This window comes from Taudactylus pleione, unplaced genomic scaffold, assembly GCF_031769625.1.
Source record: "Taudactylus pleione unplaced genomic scaffold, aTauple2 ptg000079l, whole genome shotgun sequence".
NCBI lineage: Eukaryota > Metazoa > Chordata > Amphibia > Anura > Myobatrachidae > Taudactylus > Taudactylus pleione.
The window spans coordinates 304,436-327,397 of NW_028284481.1; the positions used below are offsets into that span (position 1 = coordinate 304,436).

The 22,962-nt window shown below is 42.7% G+C and overlaps 1 protein-coding gene across 3 annotated transcripts in view; it reads left to right on the top strand.

Moving 5' to 3' along the window:
- Window positions 1-20,080, top strand: part of BABAM2 (BRISC and BRCA1 A complex member 2) — a 242,828-nt gene extending 222,748 nt beyond the window's left edge. For all 3 annotated transcript variants that reach the window (XM_088467937.1, XM_088467938.1, XM_088467939.1), the window contains exon 12: window positions 17,973-20,080. In XM_088467937.1, coding sequence (XP_088324063.1) covers window positions 17,973-18,036 — 64 coding nt within the window. In that variant the 3' untranslated portion in view covers window positions 18,037-20,080. The remainder of the gene's footprint in view (window positions 1-17,972) is intronic.
- The last annotated feature ends 2,882 nt before the right edge of the window (window positions 20,081-22,962 follow it).

The window sequence follows — 22,962 nt, forward strand, 5'->3', positions numbered from 1 at the left end:
CATTTGCAAAGAAACATCAGAAGAACTAGAATTGATTATGTTGGAGAAAAAGGCGTCTTAGATGTGACCTAATTAATATGTAAATATTAATCCTAGATTAATACAAATATTTGTTACTTTTTATATCTAGCATCGTGCAGAGAATCAGGGGTCATTGGTGGATGTAAGTAAGATTATTTCACCATGAGCTGGGGGAGGGGTTCTTGACGGTAACTGTGGTTAAGCTGCAAAATTCCTTACTGGGGTTGGTGACCAAAAACTCACTAACGAATGTAAAAATGGATTGGAGCCTTTCCTACAAGAAGTGGTATCATCTTTATTTATTAGGGAGACTCTGGGGTGATTGGTCCAGATAATTTATCCAATTGCCATTTCTTGGGGTCAGGAAGGAATTTTTTGGCCCGTTTGGTTAAAATGGCAATCTTATTGGTGTGGGGGGTTTGTCCGCCTTTAACTGGATCAACATGTTACATCTTTCAGCCTTACTAATCATGTATATATTGGTATATGCTATTCATGTTTTAGGCTAAAATATACTGTAGGGTCCTATTCAGCATCCAGCCCCATCAGCCCCCCGTTACTTTGTTGTACAACTCGACGCGAATGCAGAGGTAGATACCAAACTTTTGAAGCAATTCCACAGTACTTCGGTGTCTCCGCTGGTCCTACCACTAAAACACTCGCTGCTAATTACTAACGGTGAAAGTTTACACTGTTGGGTTTCACCTGGCAGCGTTATTGGTAATTCGTGAAAGGAGTTCACACCTGCATACTGCCGGAGGGGGCGCAGGGTCAGAGGAGGCAGAGGTATCCCTCTACGAAACCTCTCGGGAAGGAGCGGGGTTCTGGAAACTAAAGTCATCTAAGGATGACGACAGTTCCCACAGTTAAAACTTTCATTTGTCGGAGTTTGATTGATGTAGGTCTCCATACTAGTGCATAGGGACGGCATTCCACATCGGGCCTGCAAGGTAAACCGTAGAGATCCAGGATAACCTCCTGCATTTACCTTTATAATGAATGGGTCATTTACATCATTCCTAAAAAAAAAAAAATAAAGTAGGTAAAAAAATAATCTTTTCACCTGCAATAAGGAATTATGAATAGACCCAATGGAACTGAGTTTTCCAAATCCAGTCCCCCCTAAAGCTGGCCACACACTAGACCAACTTACATCCAACCAGCTATCTAGTTGATTGGTTGGAATGAAAATCTGGTAAGGTATGAAAGCAAATGACAATCAGCAATTTGCTCCCAAACGCCGGAAAATGGACAAAAACTGTTGTTTCAACAAATTGTTTAGATCAAACATATAACAAACTTGTCTGACGACCATTTTCATCTGTTTTCTGGCATTAAGGAGCAAATTGCTGATCATCAGTTACTCCCATACGTTACCAGATTTTCATTCCAACCAATAAACTATTTGGCCTGTTGGACAGATAATCTTTAGATGTGTGGCCAGCTTAACAGTGCATGTTTAACAGATCTTCTCAGTATCACAATTTAAATAGCTCCACCTGTGGATCTTTTAAAATGTGTCAGCCAGAAATGAATACAACTGTGCACCATTAATATTATTATCCTTTATTTATATGGCGCCACAAGGCTTCCGCGGCGCCTTACAAAGTACAAAAACAAATGAGTGAACAAGAAAACATCGACTAAAGGCACACATCCACTTAGCGATAATACTGAGCGATTTCACAATTACGATATCGTAATCGTGCAATCGCTCGGTAATCGTGCACAAATTGTGCACTCTTATGTCGGAAACGACCAGCGATGCGCGCTCCAGCTGGTCGTTTCCGACATCAATCATCGCACGAAAATGCCGTACAACCTGAAGATAACGTCAGGTTGAGCATGGTAGTGGATGATTGATGTGCCTACACTGAACGACTGAACGTTCAGTGTAGGCACAGCACAGACTGACAAACGACTGCACGATTACAATGTTGTAACCGTGCAGTCGTTTTGCGGTCTTTTAGCGGATGTGTGCCTTTTCAGTACAAAACAATGCAGGACAAGGACCGACTAGGAGATCTGTAGAACATGCACCATTGGTGATAATGACATGTCGTATTCCAATACTGTATTTTATAAAACCTCACTGAAAATTTCAGCCTATACAAAATATATGTATATATACTTCTTGATGAACGTTATGACCTGAGTCCAGCGCTGTCACTGCCCCGGCTGTGGAGGCTGCCTCCGCTCATTCTCTTCTAGAGATTCCTCTATAGGTTTGTTGTTGTCATTTTTTTTTCCTTCCTGCTGTAACTTGTCCCAAGACCTGGAAAACTTGTTTATGATTATACCTGACACCCAAAACAACCTGTTCTTGGCGGCATGACAGAAGGGTTTGCCTGTCCGAGGCCACGAATGGCTTGTTTATCACAACTGCTTTTATGGGCTGCTGGTTCATGTTCCCCTCCCAAATATTAACCTTCCGACTGTGTTCTGAGCCTCTCCCTTAGCTCTCTCTAATGATAGGTCAAAGCCAAAATCCATATGTTCATGGAGAATGGAAAATAACTCTTTGGTCAGGGTACAATTAGGACAGCAAGGGACTACTGCTCTACTTCAATATTGTACCTCTATATATCCTGCCTGTTACCCTGACTGGTGGGCAGTACAGTTTAAAACGTTTTAGCCATCCAAAACCCAGTTTTTAAATGGTAAAAAGTTACACATCAAGAAAGAGTGATTGGTTAGATGGAATCGGTATGAGTTACCGCCAGACCTAAGTCCTGACGCCGGAAGACCGGCACTAGAAGATCCCAACAGGGTAAGTATTTCTGCTCTCCCTAACCCTCTCCTAACCCTAACCCTCCTTTAGGGGTGGATAACCCTAACCTCCCCCTGTAAGTGCCTAAACCTAACCCCCTCTCCCCGCACCCTAAACCTAACCATCCCGGGGGGTGCCTAACACTAACCTCCCCCCGGGGCGGCTTAATCCTAACCCACCCCCCCTTTCCCTAGAATGACCTTAACCCTCCCGTTCGGTATGCCGGGCGTCGGGATCCCGATGTAGGAATAATGATAGGCGTCGGGATTTCGACGCCTATCATTAGTCCCTTGTCGGGGTATGACAGTCAGGAAGCCGGCGGTCGACTTTTCGACTGTCGGCTTCCTAACTACATACCGGTTAGATCACAACATAACCTTTCTATATCCTTTAAAGCCAATTTGTGCATCAGACTTTTATAATACAATGTTTTATTTAAGTTGATACTATAGACCTTATGGGGTAAATATTATAGCCTGCAAAATCATTTAAAAGACAAAACAAGGTTGATTTTGCCTTTTGAATGATTGCTACTTTAAAACATCGGGCACACTTGCCGGGATCTCGCCGATGACCACAGACTATTACATTTCCCCTTGTGTTTTGACTTCAATCCTGGAACCAGGCAGCCAAAATCACTTACCCCAATCTTATTTTTCTTTTTGTATTTTTAATAATGGTTAGATTTAGAAAGCAACACTGTTTTACCGTGACCAATATTATTATATAAATAATTAAGCTATTAACCATATTTATACTCTGAGGTCTCTTAATTTGCCAAACCAGGGATACTCGGAGGTCTCTTCATTTGCCCTACCAGGGATACTCGGAGGTCCTCTTCATTTGCCATACCAGGGATACTCTGTAGTCTCTTCATTTGCCAAATCAGGGATACTCTGAGGTCTCTCATTTGCCAAACCAGGGATACTCGTATGTCTCTTCATTTTGCCACACCAGGGATCTTCAGAGGTTTCTTCATTTGCCATACCAGGGATACTCGGATGTCTCTTTATTTGCCAAACCAGGGATCTTCTGAGGTCTCTTCGTTTGCCAAACCAGGGATACTCGGAGGTCTCTTCATTGACTTTACCAGAAGTCGTCTATAGTTTCCTCATTTGCCTTCACAGGTGAAGCACTCAACAGCCTCAGGTGCTACTTGCAGCATCTTCAATAGTTATCTAAACTACAACCATAGACCCCCAACCAGAATGATTATTTTCAAAAGTCCTACTGTACATAGCGGTGCTGGAGTGAATTTCACTCCAATGCTGACTTTCCCCACTTTGGGTGCAGTCTCTGCTCTGCCCTGTTTCCCACTACACAAAACTGTTTTAACTTACTTCAACCCAGTCACCTCATTGCCCCCATCACATTATTCCCCTACCCGATTCTTCTGTCATTCCAGCCATCCACATTTCCACCCATGTCACCACCAAAATTGACATCCGTCCAGATCTTTTTCCTGCATTCTCTGATTTTATCGTACCCTCCCCCTCTTCCCAATCCACCATCTGTTCTTTCACATGAGTATGAGGTCAGTGTTCTTCTAGAATTGAAGCAATCATGAAGAGTTTGGAAAAGAGTTCATTTTGTGCAGATGTAATTAATTTTTTTTAGCAGGTATGGTGTAATAAGAGTCTCTATATACTATAGGTTATAGTTGTTTTTCTTTTGCCTTTCATTCTGACCACAAACAGTGAAGGTAATTATTGTTTTCTTGTTAAAAACCCAGGATGGGGCTCTCAGTCACCCAAATGCTCAAGGGTTGCGGTACTCCAGGCCAGGTGTGTTATAGATCATAAGTCACCAGATGGTCAGCATGCAAGCGGTCAACTGACAAATGGTCGACAGTGCAGATGGCTAAAAGGTGGACAGTTTGAAATTGTTGACACACTAATGGTTGACACATATATATATTTTTTTTATTTAATCCTAAGCCTTTCCTTAGTACCTAACCTTAAACTTGGTGCCTAAACCTAACCCTAACATTCCCCCTAGTGCATAACCCTGACCCTCCCCCTGGTGCCTAACCCTGCCCTTAGTGCCTCACCCTAACCGTACCCTCCGGCAGCCTATCCCTAATCTTAAAAATGTTGAAAACATGTCGACAATTTGTGTGTCAACCATTTGAACCTGTCTACCCTTTAACCCTGTCAACCTTCTCATCTGTCAACCTTTTGTCCATGTTGACATTTTTTGACCATGTCGACATATTGCCTGTTGACCATCTAGTGTCGACCTATTGACTGTCTATCTTCCTTCCGGATACCCTCCAGACCCTCCTCAAAAGACAAAGTGCTCCTTTATCCTTGACACCCAGAACCAAAAGGTTCCTTAGTGTGCAAGGGTCTTCAGACACCCCTTAGTGCCGCAAGGACCATGGAATTTCATCGGGTTGTGAACCTTTAGGCTACTACCACCCGCCTCCTTCCCCTTCCCCCAAATCTTGTGCATTAGAACCTATAAGAGCAACCACACCTCACAATCCCTGAAATTACACACACAAAAATTGCGCAGTGACGTACAGTGATGAAAAATGAATAAATTGGTGCCTGGAAAGAACCAGCTCCAACATTTCAACTGGTAATATATAAATTGTCCCGCACAGCCAACAGGTCAGAGCAAAGGAAGCAATATGCAAACAAAATAGTATGACTTGCGAGCCATACTCTAGCACCTTGGGTTGACAACTCCCCCAGTGATTTTCAGGCCGGTCACTAGTTTGGGGGCACGTCATCCCAAGCTTTTGTGCTGTTGGTCTTCTGGCCAGATGACCCAAGGTAGTCCTTTATGGGAGGGCCAGGCTCTACCCTCCTTGGACACAACTACTCTTGTTCTTTGCCTAAAGGCAGAGAAGCCAGAGAGACCGGGAAGGTAATGTACAAAGTGCACCTGATACCTACAGCTAAGCACCTCAGCTTGGCACCAGTGCTTTAGGGAGACATCTCTGCAGCCTGGTCTGCAAACTTCAATTTAAGCGCATTCCTTTCAATACTATCAGCTTTTCTGTTTCCATCCTACATACTGCTCTGTTAAGCATAATTAATGCCTACATTAGTTATGAGAGTGAGGGAATAGTGGGACCGTGTTTATCCCATGTGGAGGTTCTGTATCTGAAACTTTTTATTATATTTCTTGGACTGCGTAAGACGTTCTTCTCTACTGACGTGTAAAATGGAGGCAGCAAACGGTGCAGCGTGAGACCCAAAGGCTTCCAGCGTACAGCGACTTCAAAACTGAAATCTCTTAGCAGTGTGGACATGGCCATACACCCGTAAAAATAGACTTACTGTGCAAGGCTCTGCTATACTGCTGTCTTATGGCGTAAACCTTTATGCCTTGACGTGCAAATCAAGGCACATGGTGGGCCCAAAGCTGATTTTTGCACTGCGCCCTGGATGATTCACACTTCAAAAATTCCTTCCCATGTGTTCCAAAAATAATTGGGGCAGCTCCCCTACCCCTTACTCTCTGAAGACCTAAAGTTCATTTTTTGGGCACAAGAGCCAGGTCCAACAGTACCATTATCGCAGGGATCAGCCTGTTGGCAGATCTGCCTTCACATTTGGCTGTTGTCAGTCACCAATAGTGATCCAGCAGCAGCTCCCAGCCTCCTCTCAGTGAGCTGAAAATAATGAACACCCCACATTCTCTGTGTCTCTGGGCATCTAAAACCAGCATTTATGGAGCCACCTGCAGAGGAAGCCAGAAAAGCCGATGTGTAGTGGCCTGTCCGTCCTCTCCACCACAGAACGTCCCGTGCATTGTCTAATGATGGTGAAAAATGTGCAGGAAAACGTTTCGTCATCTTAAAGCCAGCACCTGTGCAGGAAGCTGGAAGGAGAAGGAAAAGCAGCACATTGTACGGGGCACTACAACTTAGCAAGATAGATTCTGAATGCTCACCTTTATACATAGTGTAGGACACAAGGAGAGGTAAATAGACAGCAAGCATGAAGCCTTGCACCTCTATCATACATGACACATGCCAAAAAGTACAACCACATCATAGACTTATTCCTGTTTTGTTTTTTGTTTTGTTTTTTTGCATAAAAGAGTAATCTGCTTTTCTTTCCCTATATATACTTTCTTTTTCTTCAATTATATATTTTTTTTTTCTACTACTAGATTTTTATCATTTATCTATTATAATTTATTTTATTTTTTTTATTTTCATATATTTTATTTTATTAGTTATGTTTGTTTTTATTTTATTTAGCAATGTTTGAAACTACGACTAAATATTAGTCTATTTGGGATTTTTTTTTCATGTATCTTGTGAGTATGTTTAGTCATTGAATTTATTTTGTTATTCGTACTCATTTTGTGTCTATGTAGGCTGTTGTGGGCCAAATATGTGCTATGCTACTTTGATTTAAATAAAAACAGATTACACAAAAAAAAGAGTAATCCACCAGCCCCCTTTATCACCCCTTGTAGGGTACCAGATGATATCACAAGGAGAGCTTGTTTCCTGGGCAGGCTGCAGCAAAGCTGTTTGGTCTCATCTGTTGCCATGTGACCATAGAGCTTTAAACCAGAAGCTGTGTAAGGTCTCAGATAGAAGAGAGTCATCCATTTAATCAGTGACCCCCAAGAGTACATGGGCATTGCATATTAGGGGAGTGGCCCCTATAATTCATATTAGGCATCAGATCTCTAAAAAGTAAAGTGTAAATAGCCTCTTATGGCCATTAACTTGCTGCCCTTTATGTATGTTGTCCGGTAGTGTTAGGAAGAATTGTGCATGTTATATGCACTATATATTGTATGGGGATCCTGGCCCCGGAATCCCGACACCTGTCTGAATCCCGGTGACAATGCCCTGAAGGTAAGTACTGGGGTTAGAGTTATGGGTTTGGGGATAGGCACTAGGGAGGGGAGGGTTAGGTTTAGGTACTGAGGGGGAGGTTAGGTTTAGGCAGTTGGGAGGGATTGTTAGGGGTAGGGAGAGGGGAGGAGAGTTAGGAAACATGACCGACAGGTGTCACTATCCTAACCCTGTCGGGATGCTGGCATCCCGTACCCAACCCATTGTATGTAGTCGCCAGTTTTCTGCTTTATAATTCGCCTACATTACAGTAGAATATTGATACTTTAATCCATTCAATCAAGTTGGACTCTGGGAGTAGGTGCGACTTAACGATATTGAAATTTAAACTCTATATACGCCTGCCTGTACCTTCTAAAATCCTACCTATAAACCTCTAAGGATGACGCTAATTTGCGTATGCAGTCAGACAGTAAATAAAAGACTCCAGACTTGGAACGTGTGGTTCCGAAGCACAAAGTATTATTCAAGTAAAAAGTACAGTCACACGCTATTGATCCAGAGACAATTAGACGCAAAGGAATTATACAGACCCCAAGTATAGTAAACATACATCCGCTTCCGGACCAGATGATAGGCATCAGCAAGAAACCCCGTCGTCATTCAGCATTCAGCAAGCAGACTAAAATCCCAGTGTTTGAGCACACATATTTATACCCCCCCCAGAATAGACAGCACAATAGAGAAGTTTGTTGCTGATGTCATTGGTTCCCAGGGAGGAAGCATCTGTTACAGAGAGTTTAACAGGCTGGTTCAAATAGACTCACCCAGCCTCTAACAACTGGAGGTCTCTGCCCTCCCACCCCCATGCAAAATCCTAACAGTTATACATTTTGTTGCTTGAAGTCTCTGCGGTCCATAAGTTGAGAATGCATGATGCGATCTCCACACCGATGATACCGGAATTCTGTTGAAAGAGTACGCATCAGTACGAAACCAAACACGGCTTTCTTAGCATGTATAAAACCCTAGTTATCAAATATCTTTATTTCATAGCATTTATACTAACTGAACCAACTTAAATCTTATACTTTAAAGCCTATTAAACCTTATGTGTGAATATGTAATGTGTGAGTATGCGGGGTTTGATATAAGGACGCTAGTTAACTTGGGGCAGATGCGTGCGCATAAAGCTAATAATAATAAAACAGCGATTTCATACAGTCTTATGCATTCTCTAATATGCGACTAGTTAACAGCGCAATTGTGCGTATTAATGTCTGTATGAGAAATGGTGAAAGATGCAATCGCATGTTGCTAATAGTAATATCGCCACATGTACTAAAGTGTAAGTTTATCTAAAATTGCGCTTAGGTGGCCATTCGCAAAATGGCGTCTTGCGATCTCATTTTCTAAAATGGCATCTTGCGGCCAGTCGCAAGATGGCATCGCTGCGATACAATTTTAAACTGGTCTTGTATCAGCCAATTATCCAGCTTCGACAGACTATATGCATCACTTACTGTAGTCCCGTAGTCTCTGATTTTGGCGCAGTGAGATGGGGGCGAGATGAGGTGCCATTGCAATGGGCCTTTGCCCTGTTCACACATAATTGAATCGACCCCTTAATGTTATTACATTGTTTGCTCATGACATACAATACATTCCTTTACATGTTTTATGTTTTGGAAACAAAGCTTTTTTTTTTATTGGTTTATTGCATTCATCTATAAAATGTTTGTGAGAGGCCGTCCGTATACAGAGATAATGAGTAGGGTTGTCTGTTTGTCATACAAAATGTGATCTAACTTTCAGGCGTGCAAGTTCATAGCTAGCCATCGTTTTATTGTATCTCGGTAATTGCCTGAACCACAAGTCACAGAACGGTGTAGAGAACACCAAAGGAGAAGCACATTTCTGTTGTTAATTATTGTTGATAACATTTCCTATAGAAAGTGAGACTATACATAATTAAATATTTTAGCTTTGTACGGCACTGACTTTTTGGCATGGGTGTGAGTGCGCGGAACATTACCAAGCCACAAGCGCTAGACTCCAGCTTTCCTATTGGTCTTCTCACTCCCTCCAGCTCGGCAGCCATTTTAGAATGGTGAGCGATAAACCTTTTCCTGGATCTGTATTACAGAAACAGGGGGCAGCCAGGAAATTGTTTCAGAGCAGCTCCACTTCCTGTTTTTAGTCATTTTAGTAATTTTTATTTCTAACTATTGGTTGATGTAGGAGACTGGGAACCACACTGGTGCAAATTCATCACCCTTAGGGTGTAACACAAAGGTGAATGAGGCTGTAGGGTGTCTCGACCTCACAAGTAAAACTGACAGGCGTATCTATAATGGGTGCATGGTGTGCGGTGCACACGGACCCCCGGGTCCAGGGGGGGCCTCACCGCACAACCTGCACCCATATTATCTAAAACTTACCTCTCCAAGGTCCCACGTCGGGTCTCTCAGCACTGCTCAAAACGCCGGAAAATGGCCACCGCGGCCATTTTTCCTGCGTTTTGAGCATGCGCTGTGAGGAAATCACCGGGAAAATGGCAGACACGCCATTTACCCCGGCGATCTGCGCATGTGCAGTAGACTCTGGGCACACTCTAGTGCCCAGAGTCTACTGATTCTGCGGTGTCCGGCCAGCCGCGTCAGTCGGCTGCCAGCCACCGGAGTCAGAGGAGGGAGCCCGTGATGGGGGATGCACACAGGCCCCCTCCTCTGTAAAGACGCTCCTGAAGACTGATGAAGTGTTTTATTATTATCCTTTATGTATATTGCGCCACAAGAGTTCCCCAGCGTCTCACAGAGTGCATAAACAACTAAGCAAACAAGACAACAGCGACTTACAGTACAAATAAATAAACATTGCTGCAATAGCGATCATCACACTCAACAAGCAGCAGGACATCAGCAACCAGGTGTTAGGCGCCCTTGTGTGGAGTTTGGAGTAGATGATCGTATGAGTGAGGGACGAGAGCCCTGCTCGTGAGAGCTTACATTCTAAAGGGGAGGGAAAGACAGACAGGGGTGACACAGATGGGGTTAGACAGGGAGGAAGAAGCATAGAGCAACAGGTTAGGATGAGAGCTGGACGGCCTTGATGAAGTAGTCTGTCTTGAGAGCTAGTTTGAAGGAAGAGGGAGAGAGTTCCAGAGGTAGGGAGCAGCACAGGCGAAATCTTGGAGGCGGGAGTGGGAAGAAGTATTCAGTTGGCATGAGAGGCTGCGCGTATTTGTTGAGCAAAGTGGGCGGACAGGAGAGTGAAGTGAGATGAGATCAGAGATGTAAATGGGAGAGGATTGGATGAGGGCTTTGTAAGTGAGTGAATGGGTGCCAGTGTATGGCTTGTAGGAGAGGGAAGGCAGATGTAGAACGTTTGGAGAGGAAGATGAGCTGAGCAGCTGCATTAAAAGACAGATTGGAGTGGACAGAGGTGGGTAGTCAGGGAGGCCAGATAGGAGGCAGTTGCAATAGTCCAATCTGGAGATGACCAGTGAGTGGATGAGGGTCATAGTTGCCTCCAGGGTGAGAAAGGGCCTGATCCTGGAGATATTTTTGAGATTGAAGCAGCAGGACTGTGAGAGGTTGTGGAGAGGGAGGAGTCCAGGATAACTCCAGGACAGTGCATTTGGGGACTAGAGGAGATAGTTGTGCTGTTAATAGATAATGAAATTGTGGGCAGTGAGGTTATGCGGGAGAGTGGGAAGATGATCAGCTCAGTCTTTAGACATATTAAGTTTAAGAAAGCGCTGGGACATCCAAGACCAGTTTGATGAGATAACATGTATGTGCACAGAGGGCTCTATGTTCTAAGCCTTGGAGAGAGATAAAGTAACAGCCAATCAGCTCCTAACTGTCATTTTCAAACACAGCCTGTAATAGGGATGGCACAGAGCCCCACAATGGTTTGTTTTTTATTACTTCCTCCCTGGTGCCGGAATACAGAGCATATTCCAGTGGTTCCCAAACTGTGCGCCGTGACACCCTGGGGTGCCTTGGGACACTTGCAGGGGTACCTCAGGTTGGTGGTCCAGCACCAAATCAAATTATGTATGGTCAATGTAATGTAAATATGTGGACAAACAAACTTGCAAACCTGTCCACCACCACATAACTGAGCCTAAGGTCGACAGGTCAGAACAATTTGCTCCACTTTACTAAAAAAAATTTCTGAATTTCTCAATTACAAACTTTTGGCTTAGGGGCGCCATGAAAGCAATGCTGATACTGGAGGACGCCATGATTTAAAACAGTTTGGGAACCATTGGCATATTCCCATCCTCCGGTGCAACCTGCAAAGCTCTGCCCCCACATTTGATTTACCCTCTGCCCAGTTACTACTAGAGCAGAGCTGACCATTAGTGGGTGAAACCATCAGCGGTTTCCAGTCAATAGTTACACGCCATCGAGGTTAATCAATGATGGTGCCAGCGATGGTGGCCATCCCTAGCCTGTAAAATGACAGTTAGGAACTGATTGGAACTTTACCTCTCTCCAAGATTTAGTGCATCTACCCCTTAAGTTCTACTGTGACTCATCGGTATAGAAATGTATATAAAGTGTGTATGTATGTATGCATATATATATATATATATATATATATATATATAAAAATACCGGCACACACTTTGTTGCAGAGCCATCCAAATGCTTGCTGGGGTGCTCACCTTGAGAAGTATTACCCCTCGACATATATATATATATATATATATATATATATATATACACAAGAAATAAGTGGCACCCCCAGTCCAAATACTCAGAGAAAAAACAGTGCTTTACTGTGCAACGTATCGGGGTCAGCCCTCCGTGTGTCCTGACGACGGGGGCCTGACCCCAAAATGAAGCACTGTTTTTTTCTCTGAGTATTTGGACTGGGAGTGCCACTTATTTCTCGTGTGTGTATGTATGTATATATATATATATATATATATATATATAGCTATGTTCCTGGAAAAATAGGTTCAGGAACTGAGAGCGGAGCTACAGAAAAATAATTATTTATATATATATATTAGTGTTTAGAAAAGAAGGCACTCAAAAGGGCCTTTAAAATAAAACTTTTCTTATGGAAAATACATTTTTGAGTGCCTTCTTTTCTATATATATATAGCTCCATCCACAGTTACTGTAACTATTCAAGAAAAAGAGCCCTGTACATATGCCCAGTACCTGGCACTTAGTATGCAATCACCATTCACATTCTCCGGTGCTTTCCTAGGGTAAACGAGTTGCCCATGTATACAAATCCAATTAAGTTGACAGTGAGGAGGCTTCTTATTCATTTAAAAAGTCCTTTATTGCCGACGTTTCGGGAGTCATCATGGACAGGAAGTTACATAACATACATCATAAATGACACTTATATACCATAGAACCAATTTAATCAACACTTGTGACTCAGGTGAGTAACCCCCCTAAAACCTGGCCAGGATCCAACCAGACCACCGCGCATTTGGTTTCAACCCAATCGGTGCAGGGCTGTCCGAATGCATCACCGGACAGACAGACAAACAGACTAATAACAATCTATATCCCGTCCCGGCACTTGTCTGCCTTGAATTCATATTGCTCCCTCTCCACACGCTCCTCAATCTCCCAGGTGCAGCAATATGAATTCAAGGCAGACTAGCGCCGGGAAGGGATATATAGTGATTATTATTCTTTCATTTTTATGACACCTTCAAGGGTTCAAATGACCAGAGCGCCTTACATAGGAGCAACACAATGGAGGACAAGGGCATGGCTTCTACACATTGCTGCATCCTCCATCGTAACACTGAAAAAAGCAGGGCAGCAGCAAGCAAGGCGTAGGTAGGTAGGTATGAGATAGATAGATATGAGATAGATGTGTGATAGATATGAGATAGATAGATATGAGATAGATATATAGAGATAGATGGATATGAGAGATAGATATTAGATAAATAGATATGAGATAGATATGAGATATTTAGATAGATAGATATTAGAGATAGATATATCTGAGATAGATAGATAATGAGATAGATGGATATTAGAGATAGATATATATATCTGAGATAGATAGATAATGAGATAGATGGATATTAGAGATTGATAGATATGAGATAGAGATAGATGGATAGATATGAGATAGATATATATTAGATAGATAGATATGAGATATGTAGATGGATAGATCTGAGATAGATAGATAGATATTAGAGATAGATAGATCTGAGATAGATAGAGATAGATGGATATGAGAGATAGATGGATAGATATTTGAGATAGATAGATATGAGATAGATATTAGATAAATAGATATGAGATATGTAGATAGATAGATATTAGAGATAGATATATCTGAGATAGATAGATAATGAGATAGATGGATATTAGAGATTGATAGATATGAGAGAGATAGATAGATATGAGATAGATATATATAAGATAGAGATATGATAGATAGATATGAGATATGTAGATGATAGATCTGAGATAGATAGAGATAGATGGATATGAGAGATAGATAGATATTAGAGATAGATAGATCTGAGATAGATAAATATGAGATAGATGGATATGAGAGATAGATAGATACATAGATATGAGAGATAGATATGAGTTAGATAGATGGATAAATACATATATATAGATATGAGATAGATATCAGCAAGATATATATGAGATAGAGATATGAGATAGATAGATAGATAGATAGATAGATAGATAGATAGATAGATAGATAGATAGATAGATAGATAGATATGAGATAGATATATATGAGATAGAGAGCCAGCACATGTATTGCAAAAATAGATTATTTATCAAGCTTAAAGAACAAAAATCTGTTTAGTAGCAACCAAATATATCTAATAGTGCAACATAGGGAGAATTGACAACATCAAATGAGCATGAAATGTTGCCTTGACAAAGACATCCCTAGGGTCAAACGCGTTGGTGCTAGATGCCTGCACAGACTGGATACCAGGAACCAAGACACCCTCGTGTAAGCATTGGGACCCTATATATGATCCCTTTGGAGATTCCGGATTATCCAGAGACCGGTTACCAAGGGGTCCCAGTGCTCATTCACTGGGTACGTGTTCCCATCTATCTCATTCCCACTGCATTGTTTTACAGCCCTTCACCCGTTTAATGTGATTGTATATGTGGGTTTTGCATTATATGTGTTTTTATTGACTGTTATAGATTATTATGTGGGATTAGAACCACGTCTTCATTTGCCCATATATTGGGTTATTTTTATATCTATCTCCACATTTTACAATAGATATATATTTATTTTATCCATTATATTGTTCAGTCTTTTAGCCCTTACCAGCTATCTTTATGTACTCAGCGCTTAAGTGGTTTTTGTTTACTCTCTTATACATTGTGTTTTGTTGGTCCTATTGGTCCTATTCTGTGTTTCTTATTGAGCCCAGAGTGTTTTCTACTACAGGTTGAGTCTCCCATATCCGAAATGCTCGGGACCAGGAGCATTTCGGATTTTGGATTATTCCGGTTTTCGGAATACCTGGGAGGGGCCCGGCGGGTGGGTCCGGAAGGTGTTGCGGTGGTCCGGTGTGTGCTACAGATGTCCTGCGGGGCTGTCGCACGGGTGTTGCGGTGGTCCGGCGAGTGCTACAGGTGTCCGGCGGGTTTCGTGAGGGGTCCGGTGACTGAGGCGGAAGGGTTCGGCAGGTAAGGTGGAAGGGTCCGGCGGGTGCTGCGGCTGTCACAAGGGTCCGACGGCTGCCGTTGGGGGTCCGGAGGGTGATGCGGGGGGTGTCCTGGCGTGTGGGCCACGCTCAGGCTGCTAGTCATTGGCCGCTGATACTAGTGACGTCAGGTCACGTCGTGACGTCACATATGCACCGAAATATTCCGGTTTTTGGAATATTTTGTTTTTTGGAATAACGGATATGGGAGACTCAACCTGTATTCTCTTTGTATCAAATGAGCAGCATCAGAAAACAGCATAGCTGTATGGAGTACTTATCACAGTACTATTGGAGTGCCTCTCAAACACAGCCTGTAGAGTAACAGGAGCTGATTGGTTGGTACTTTATCTCTCTCCAAGGCTTAGCACATAGACTCCTTAGTCTGAAAGTGTCAGATATTCTCCACACAGTTTTATTTTTTTTGTAAACTAAATATTTGTGTTCCAATGAAATTATTCACAGAAGCTATTTGAAGACAACAGTTACAACCAGAGAATCTTCTTTAACCTGAGCATCAGACAGGCAAGAAATTGTCTCTTTTAAGTTGTATTAAGGTGCATTTACTATGCGTAATCCAATCCTGTTATTATTACAAGATGAAAATGCTCTTGTCTCATAAATCCAACATTCCTTGTTATTGTGACACTCAGCTGTCTTAACCCTGATTAGCATTTTAAGAGGTATTTTCTCTCTGCTTGTCAGGTTCTCTGCATAAGGTGCAGGGGATCTGTGTGTGATCTGGCAGACCCGGTTGTGCACTGAATCGATGGCCTCCCACACGTTGGACCCGGGCCCAATCTGGCCTCCCACATGTTGGACCCGGGCCCAATCTGGCCTCCCACACGTTGGACCCGGGCCCAATCTGGCCTCCCACACGTTGGACCCGGGCCCAATCTGGCCTCCCACACGATGGACCCGGGCCCAATCTGGCCTCCCACACGTTGGACCCGGGCCCAATCTGGCCTCCCACACGTTGGACCCGGGCCCAATCTGGCCTCCCACACGTTGGACCCGGGCCCAATCTGGCCTCCCACACGTTGGACCCGGGCCCAATCTGGCCTCCCACACGTTGGACCCGGGCCCAATCTGGCCTCCCACACGTTGGACCCGGGCCCAATCTGGCCTCCCACACGTTGGACCCGGGCCCAATCTGGCCTCCCACACGATGGACCCGGTACCAATCTGGCCTCCCACACGTTGTACCCGGGACCAATCTGGCCTCACACACGATGGACCAATTTGTCCTCACACATGGAGGATGAAATTGCATAACTCCTTCAGGCTGATCATCACACATAATGAGAAGCCACGGAGGCTGCTCATTGCTGGTGGCCAAGAGCTGCACACACAAGTAGAAAGCGATTGTAAGTTCGTTACCTCACCAGCGGTCCCAGGAAAATTGGATAGATCCTGATTGTGGCTGTGAGTGTTTGGACGCAGCTGCTTTCAGCGACGCCCACATCGGCTTAGTCACCTCCCTCTTACCTCCCAGAAATGCCCACTAAAGTTCATAGATCCTGGTTCCAATCCTGTGCTCTGCGTCTCTGAGCGCTGACCATTGGGCAGGATTAAAGCATCTTGCTAACTGCGCACAGCATCCAAATCACTTTGACTGGGATTGCCAGTCAGTCAAAGCACTGCCAAGGAAGTTTGGTTATAAAGAAAAGATCACACAACCATTGTGGTCAGTTTTATAACAAGAAAAGTGCACTATTTTCAAACTGCAGTGTAAGATGCTTCTTATATTGTGCCTATTTCAGAGCAGCCGATTCAGGGATCTACATAAACTGCGCAGTTAATCAGTGGTTTGCAAAACCACAAACAGAGCTAATTACTTAGAGGTGTCTTTGATTGGCGAGATAAATCTGACATCCAGAACATAGATGTGACACTCAACATGTTATTCAAAATTATAGCAGTGATGCACACAGTATCATGGTACATACGATGGTACATACGATTGGTGTTAGGCTGGGTACACACGTAAAGATTTTCTGTCCAACCAGCCAACTAGTTGATTGGTTGGAATGAAACTCTGGTAAGGTATGAAAGCAAATGACAATCACCAATTTGCTCCCAAGCACCGGAAAATGGACAAAAACTGTTGTTTGAACAAATTGTTTAGATCAAACATTTAACAAACTTGTCTGACGACCATTTTCATCTGTTTTCTGGCATTTAGGAGCAAATTGCTGATCATCATTTACTCCAATACGTTACCAGATTTTCATTCCAGCCAATCAACTAGTTGGCTGGTTGGACAGATAATCTTTAGGTGTGTTCCCATCTTAAGTCAAAATTTAGTGCATCAAAGGGTTACATCAGAAGTACACAGGTTTTTTTCATGGTGTTCAGGTTGACAGCTATGTTCTAAACTGATTCCCATCTCTTAAAACCGCCACACATTGATTTTACATAAACCACAAACGTATATATAACAATTATGCAGTTTAGGCTTTGAAAATGGATTGATGAGGTTTTAAAATCGCATTCCAGCTACTAATAATCACATTTATTTCAATATGGTGCATATTACACACATTAAATTACAATTTATGTCGACTTTTACCTCATGTTCTCCACTTCACGGTTGCACATCTGAGCATAATACAATGAGACGGTGGTAGTCTGATAGATGAATAAACAGATTTTATGTGTATAATTCCATGTATACAGCTGATCAGTAATCCAATGTTTATTTCTTTCAGGATATATTTCAGGAGCTTTGTACCCCAGTTCCAGGAAGCTGCATTCGCTAATGGAAAGCTGTAGGTCGGGTGTATAGTCCTGTATTACATCCTGGACAGGTCTACAGCTCACACGGACTGCGCTATAAATGATTGGACTGTTTTATCGCTCTCTCCAAGAACTGCCTCCTTCTGCCCCAAATATCACATAGCCCATCACAGTAATGCCCCGGACCCCCAAACCTTCACCTCTCTGAGACTGCTTATGAAGTATGATGAATTTAACCACTAACAATGAGAACTATATATACCCAAATTACCGTTTTTACATTTATTTTTTATGTTTCATTTTCAGTAAACATGATTTTATTTTTTTATTTTTTTGCCACACAAATCAGATATCACTAAGGACATTATTTACCTGCAAAGATCTATTTATTAATAACCGCGAGGCCTATCCGCTGCACGGCAGAGACAAATTGAAATATTAATCAAAATCAACAGGTGTTTTATTGTTCTGTGGCCTTGTAATATACATAGCGGTAGTAGGACTACGCACAGCCCTTGCGCACGTCAGACGTGATCTTCACCGGATTCCTCAATGTCACCAGCAGGGCCAGGGCTGGAACAGGCAGTTTTTCTTCTCTTACGTAATAATGGCGACCTCGCAGCATCCGCCGCGTTACAGTATCATCGCAAAACAAGATGGCGGCGCAGCTACTTCGCCACAATTCTATACGCTCCTCCCAGCATCTCCGCTGCCGGCCTTTGGTGAGTATTTTAGTGCTGACAAGTCTGTAGAAATGTACTGTCAGGGCAGCGTTTTCATTGGAGTGTTGGATATATGGGGAAGATGTATCCAACCTCCTTCATTTTATAGACTGTGTTAGATAAATGAGAGCTAGAATCTGATCTCCACTGTGGGTGGTATCCAATTAGGCTCGGACATTGTTCGGGCACTAATGGATCCCCTGGGGATATCATTTTAGTACCGCACTCCGGCCCGACGCTGGCACTTATCAGGACCTGATATGTCCCGAAAAAGTTTCCCTGAAAACTGCAGTTTTTTTCGCCAGCGCAATGGCAAAAACACATAGATCCGTGAACTTATAATGGATCCTATATGTTTTCGGACAAATTATCCTATTTGTTCGTCCGAACAAATAGGATAGGGTGAAAAAGAGGGATTTTCTACGGAAAATTCCCATTTTTTTTCGCCCCCCCCAAAAAAATATCGGGGCTAATTGGATACCCCCATAGTCTGATACACCCAAGGTTTAATACATTTCTCAAATGATATCTATTGGAATTGGAAATGCAAACTACAATGGACATAGATATAGGGTAGGTAAGGGAGAGATGTACAACCCTGACTAGTTAAGGGCTTTTACGTGCTACATAGTAATTCCCGGAAATAAAAGAAACATTTTTACTGATCTTTGCTTACTGATGCAAAATTAATTCTACGTGTCAGCAAGTATAGAGTTTACTATGACGTCATCGAACCTAGCAGCAAATGGTTCTCCGGCCTGTCGGCTATCACAACTCAGGGGTCTATTTACTAAGCCGTAAATAGACCCCTTATCACTTTTCACTCTGTCTCCTAACACTGCTTAGTAAATAGACCCCTCAGACACCTGTGTTCAATCAGGTGCACCCTTACACCCCGTCTGGCTCACCCATGAATTAGGTCTCTGAACCGCTATTACTGTACGTATGAGACCGTGTGTTTGTGGTTGACTTAGATGAGAGTCTCCTACCAGTGAAACATGAATTAGGATGATGTCTGTATTCCTGAGCTGTTGGGACAGAAGTCTCATTTTCATGTGTTCTATCAGTGTCTGAATTGTGGCTCCAATCACTGTACACAGAAAGCGAATAGTCGCCACAGAAGTGTCACAGGAAATAAGTTCTGCGTGCTGATGTGTATAAGATCCTTTTATCTGTACATCTGTTCTACCCCATGTTCTGCGGAAGAACCTACAGTCTCCCTGGGGGCAATAAAATCTCTTATGAATGTAATGCTTTCATGTTTTCTCGTAATAACTTGTTTATCTTCTGAAATGTGCCAGAAATTCTGTGGGATTGCTGACGATGTCAGTGCAACAATAAAATATACATTTAATAGGGATTCCTTCTCTGCTTTATTGATTTGGAGCGGCTGTGTGTGTAGGTTTGCGAGTCGTTGGACAGGAATTTTGCAACAGGATTTAAAGTGTCGTATTTCTAAAGGCAAAAATATAAATATGCTGCATTAAATGCCACAACAAAATCGGTGACCATTCGGCGTTTTTGGCAAATAGGAACCAATTACATTCCAACTGATGTGTGTCCAGTCGCTCTAGGTATCTGCAGCAGACTCTGGACCTGATTCAGATCTGCTCGCTAAGCTGCGGCCTCTCGCACTGACCGATAAGTCGCTCGTCTGCACATGCGTATAATTCACATTTCGCGTGTGCAAGCCAGTCTCAGTGATGGGAATCGTGCGCTCGTAGTAGACTGCCCGCTACTTTGAGTAACAGATAGTCCTGTTTGGGGGTGGTAACAGAGGAAGGTGCTTGTGAACGGGGGAGTGGATGTGCGAACGGAGGCGTGTCTGAGGGTCCAAACGGAGTTTTGTGGGAGTGCATAATTAGCAAAGCTGCGTCCTACTACACGTCACTTGGTTGTATTTTACACTGAAGAGCTCACAGTGCTTGCGGGAGGGTAGAGTCAACCACAAGCGCTGCGATCGCTTCCAATGGTCTTTGATGTACCAATGTTTTAAGACACTTCTTGGAGATGCCGTGCACTAGTGGGCGTGTAAAGACATGCTAATGGCTGTCTACATTGACAAAGTGATCACATAGTGGGCGTGCTTATGCCTTGCCGATCGAGCGGCTGCCTTGACGTCACTTTGCAAAAGTTAAATACGCTGGGAGCGAGCGGCCGCAATTAGCGAGCGGGTCTGAATGAGCTCCACTGTGTGATAATACATCCTCAGTGACCAGGGAGTATAGTTACTAGAGTGCAGGTTTATAGAAGTAGAGATGTTGCCCATAGCAACCAATCAGATTCTAGCTATTATCTTCTAGAAGGTGCTAGATAAATTATAAATAGAATCAGATTGGTTGCTATGGGCAACATCTCCACTTCTATAAACCCACACTTTAGTATATATATTCCTAGAAGAAAAACAACAGTGATAACAGCTACAATTCATTAAATCATTTTTAGAACTTTATTACTCATTTAAAAAAAAAAAATGGATGTAGTAACCCTTTAGTTGTATAATTAAATATTAATAACGGAGATTATTTTGGGGCCTGGGACACAGTCATGTACCTGTCACTAGGCCCCTGCTGTTGTACGTCACATTATTATTTGAAATGTTGCATTTGCTTATTTTAAACAATATCCTGTAACTTGCAAGAAATAAATATTAGAAATGAAGACTGTCCCAGTTGGATAATGCTTAAAGTGTGGTCTTCATTGTGAGGATCTGTGTCCCGTCATTACCACTCTTGTTAATGTGCAATAATACGGTGTAATGTTCACAATTTAAGCACTCATGTGTGTCACGCCCAGCTAATCCACTTTAATGTCAGTCTCAGATTTTACACAGCTGCCTGTCCCTTGTTTTTTGGAAATATCAAGATGATCAGGACCTTCACCATTAACAACTTCTTTGGGTGAATTAGTATAGAGATATAGAGGGGCTAATTCAGGCTTATTGCAAAACAATCATAGATTACTCTGACTAAAAAAAAAAAAAAAAAAAGTTATATTTTGGCCCATCCGCTGAGCCCGAGATGTGTTCCTGTCGGCCACAGTACCACTAAAGTCCGACTTGTGTCCATATTGTAGACCATTTATTTTATGAGGAACAAGTGCATTCTCTACTATAGCCCACATTCAATTAGAAGCGAAAAGCCGAGATCTGTGAAAAAGTATCACTGATTGCGACTTTTTGCCTGTTGGAAAAGTATTGCCGTATTCAATTCCATCCGCTTTTTACGTACGCGAAAACGCAATACAATGTAATAGGCAAAAATGATTTGCCTCTGAATCGATGGAGAAAAAAAGTGCAAAATTGCTATTTTGGGGTGCAAAGGTGGGGAAACCACTCAGCACCCTTGAGACAGCCCCCCCAAAGGATAACTGTGTAAAAAAAAAAACGAAAAAAAAGTGAGGGACACTCCAAAAAAGCACGATGAAAAATTGCAAAGTGGGGGTACAAACATAAAAAGTAGCTAAATAGACTTTTGGGGGTCTGCAAGTATGGGGGAGGTGTTTTTTGGATTGCAGGTGCTTGCTGAAGGTGCGTTTTTTAGGGTTTTTAAAACTTTACTTTAATGACTTTAAACCATGCTAGCACCCATTTTCAAGTACCCCAAATTTGACGGGACTACTTATTTTTACAAAAAAAAACTGCTTAATGCCATTCTTCACCACTTGTGCAAAGACGCTAATTAGAAGAAATTGACACACCTTTAGTACCCCAAATAACTTTATTATGGCTATTCGGGGGCATGTACATTGATCCCCAATGGTACTGCATCTTTTAGGGGGTGTCAGGCTGATTTCAATTCTGATAGAACTTTTCACCTGGTTTGCATTCGCCGGGTTGCGCTTTCACGTGTTTTGGAATTTAATATGGCGAATAGCGGGGGCGCGCACGATAAGTTTCCGTGGCAAAAATACTCGATGTAGGCAAAAAGTCCGTAATTGCGAAAAAATATCGTGGGTGCGAAACTTATTGAATACGGGCCTATGCATCAATTAAACTACAAAAATTTGTCAAAATCACCTACAGAAAAATAAAAATTGCTTAAACACGATGAGAAAGGCTTAATCTATGGCCGAGCCATGAAGAAAGCACCAATTTGTGCCCGTGAAGTCACAAACAGCCAATCACAAATGGTTTGCTTGTGCTGGCGACTATCATCTTCCTCATCATACCACGCTACTTGCACTAGGGTTGGCCATTGACCAGTAGCAGCCATCGATGGTCTGATGGCAATGGTCTAGA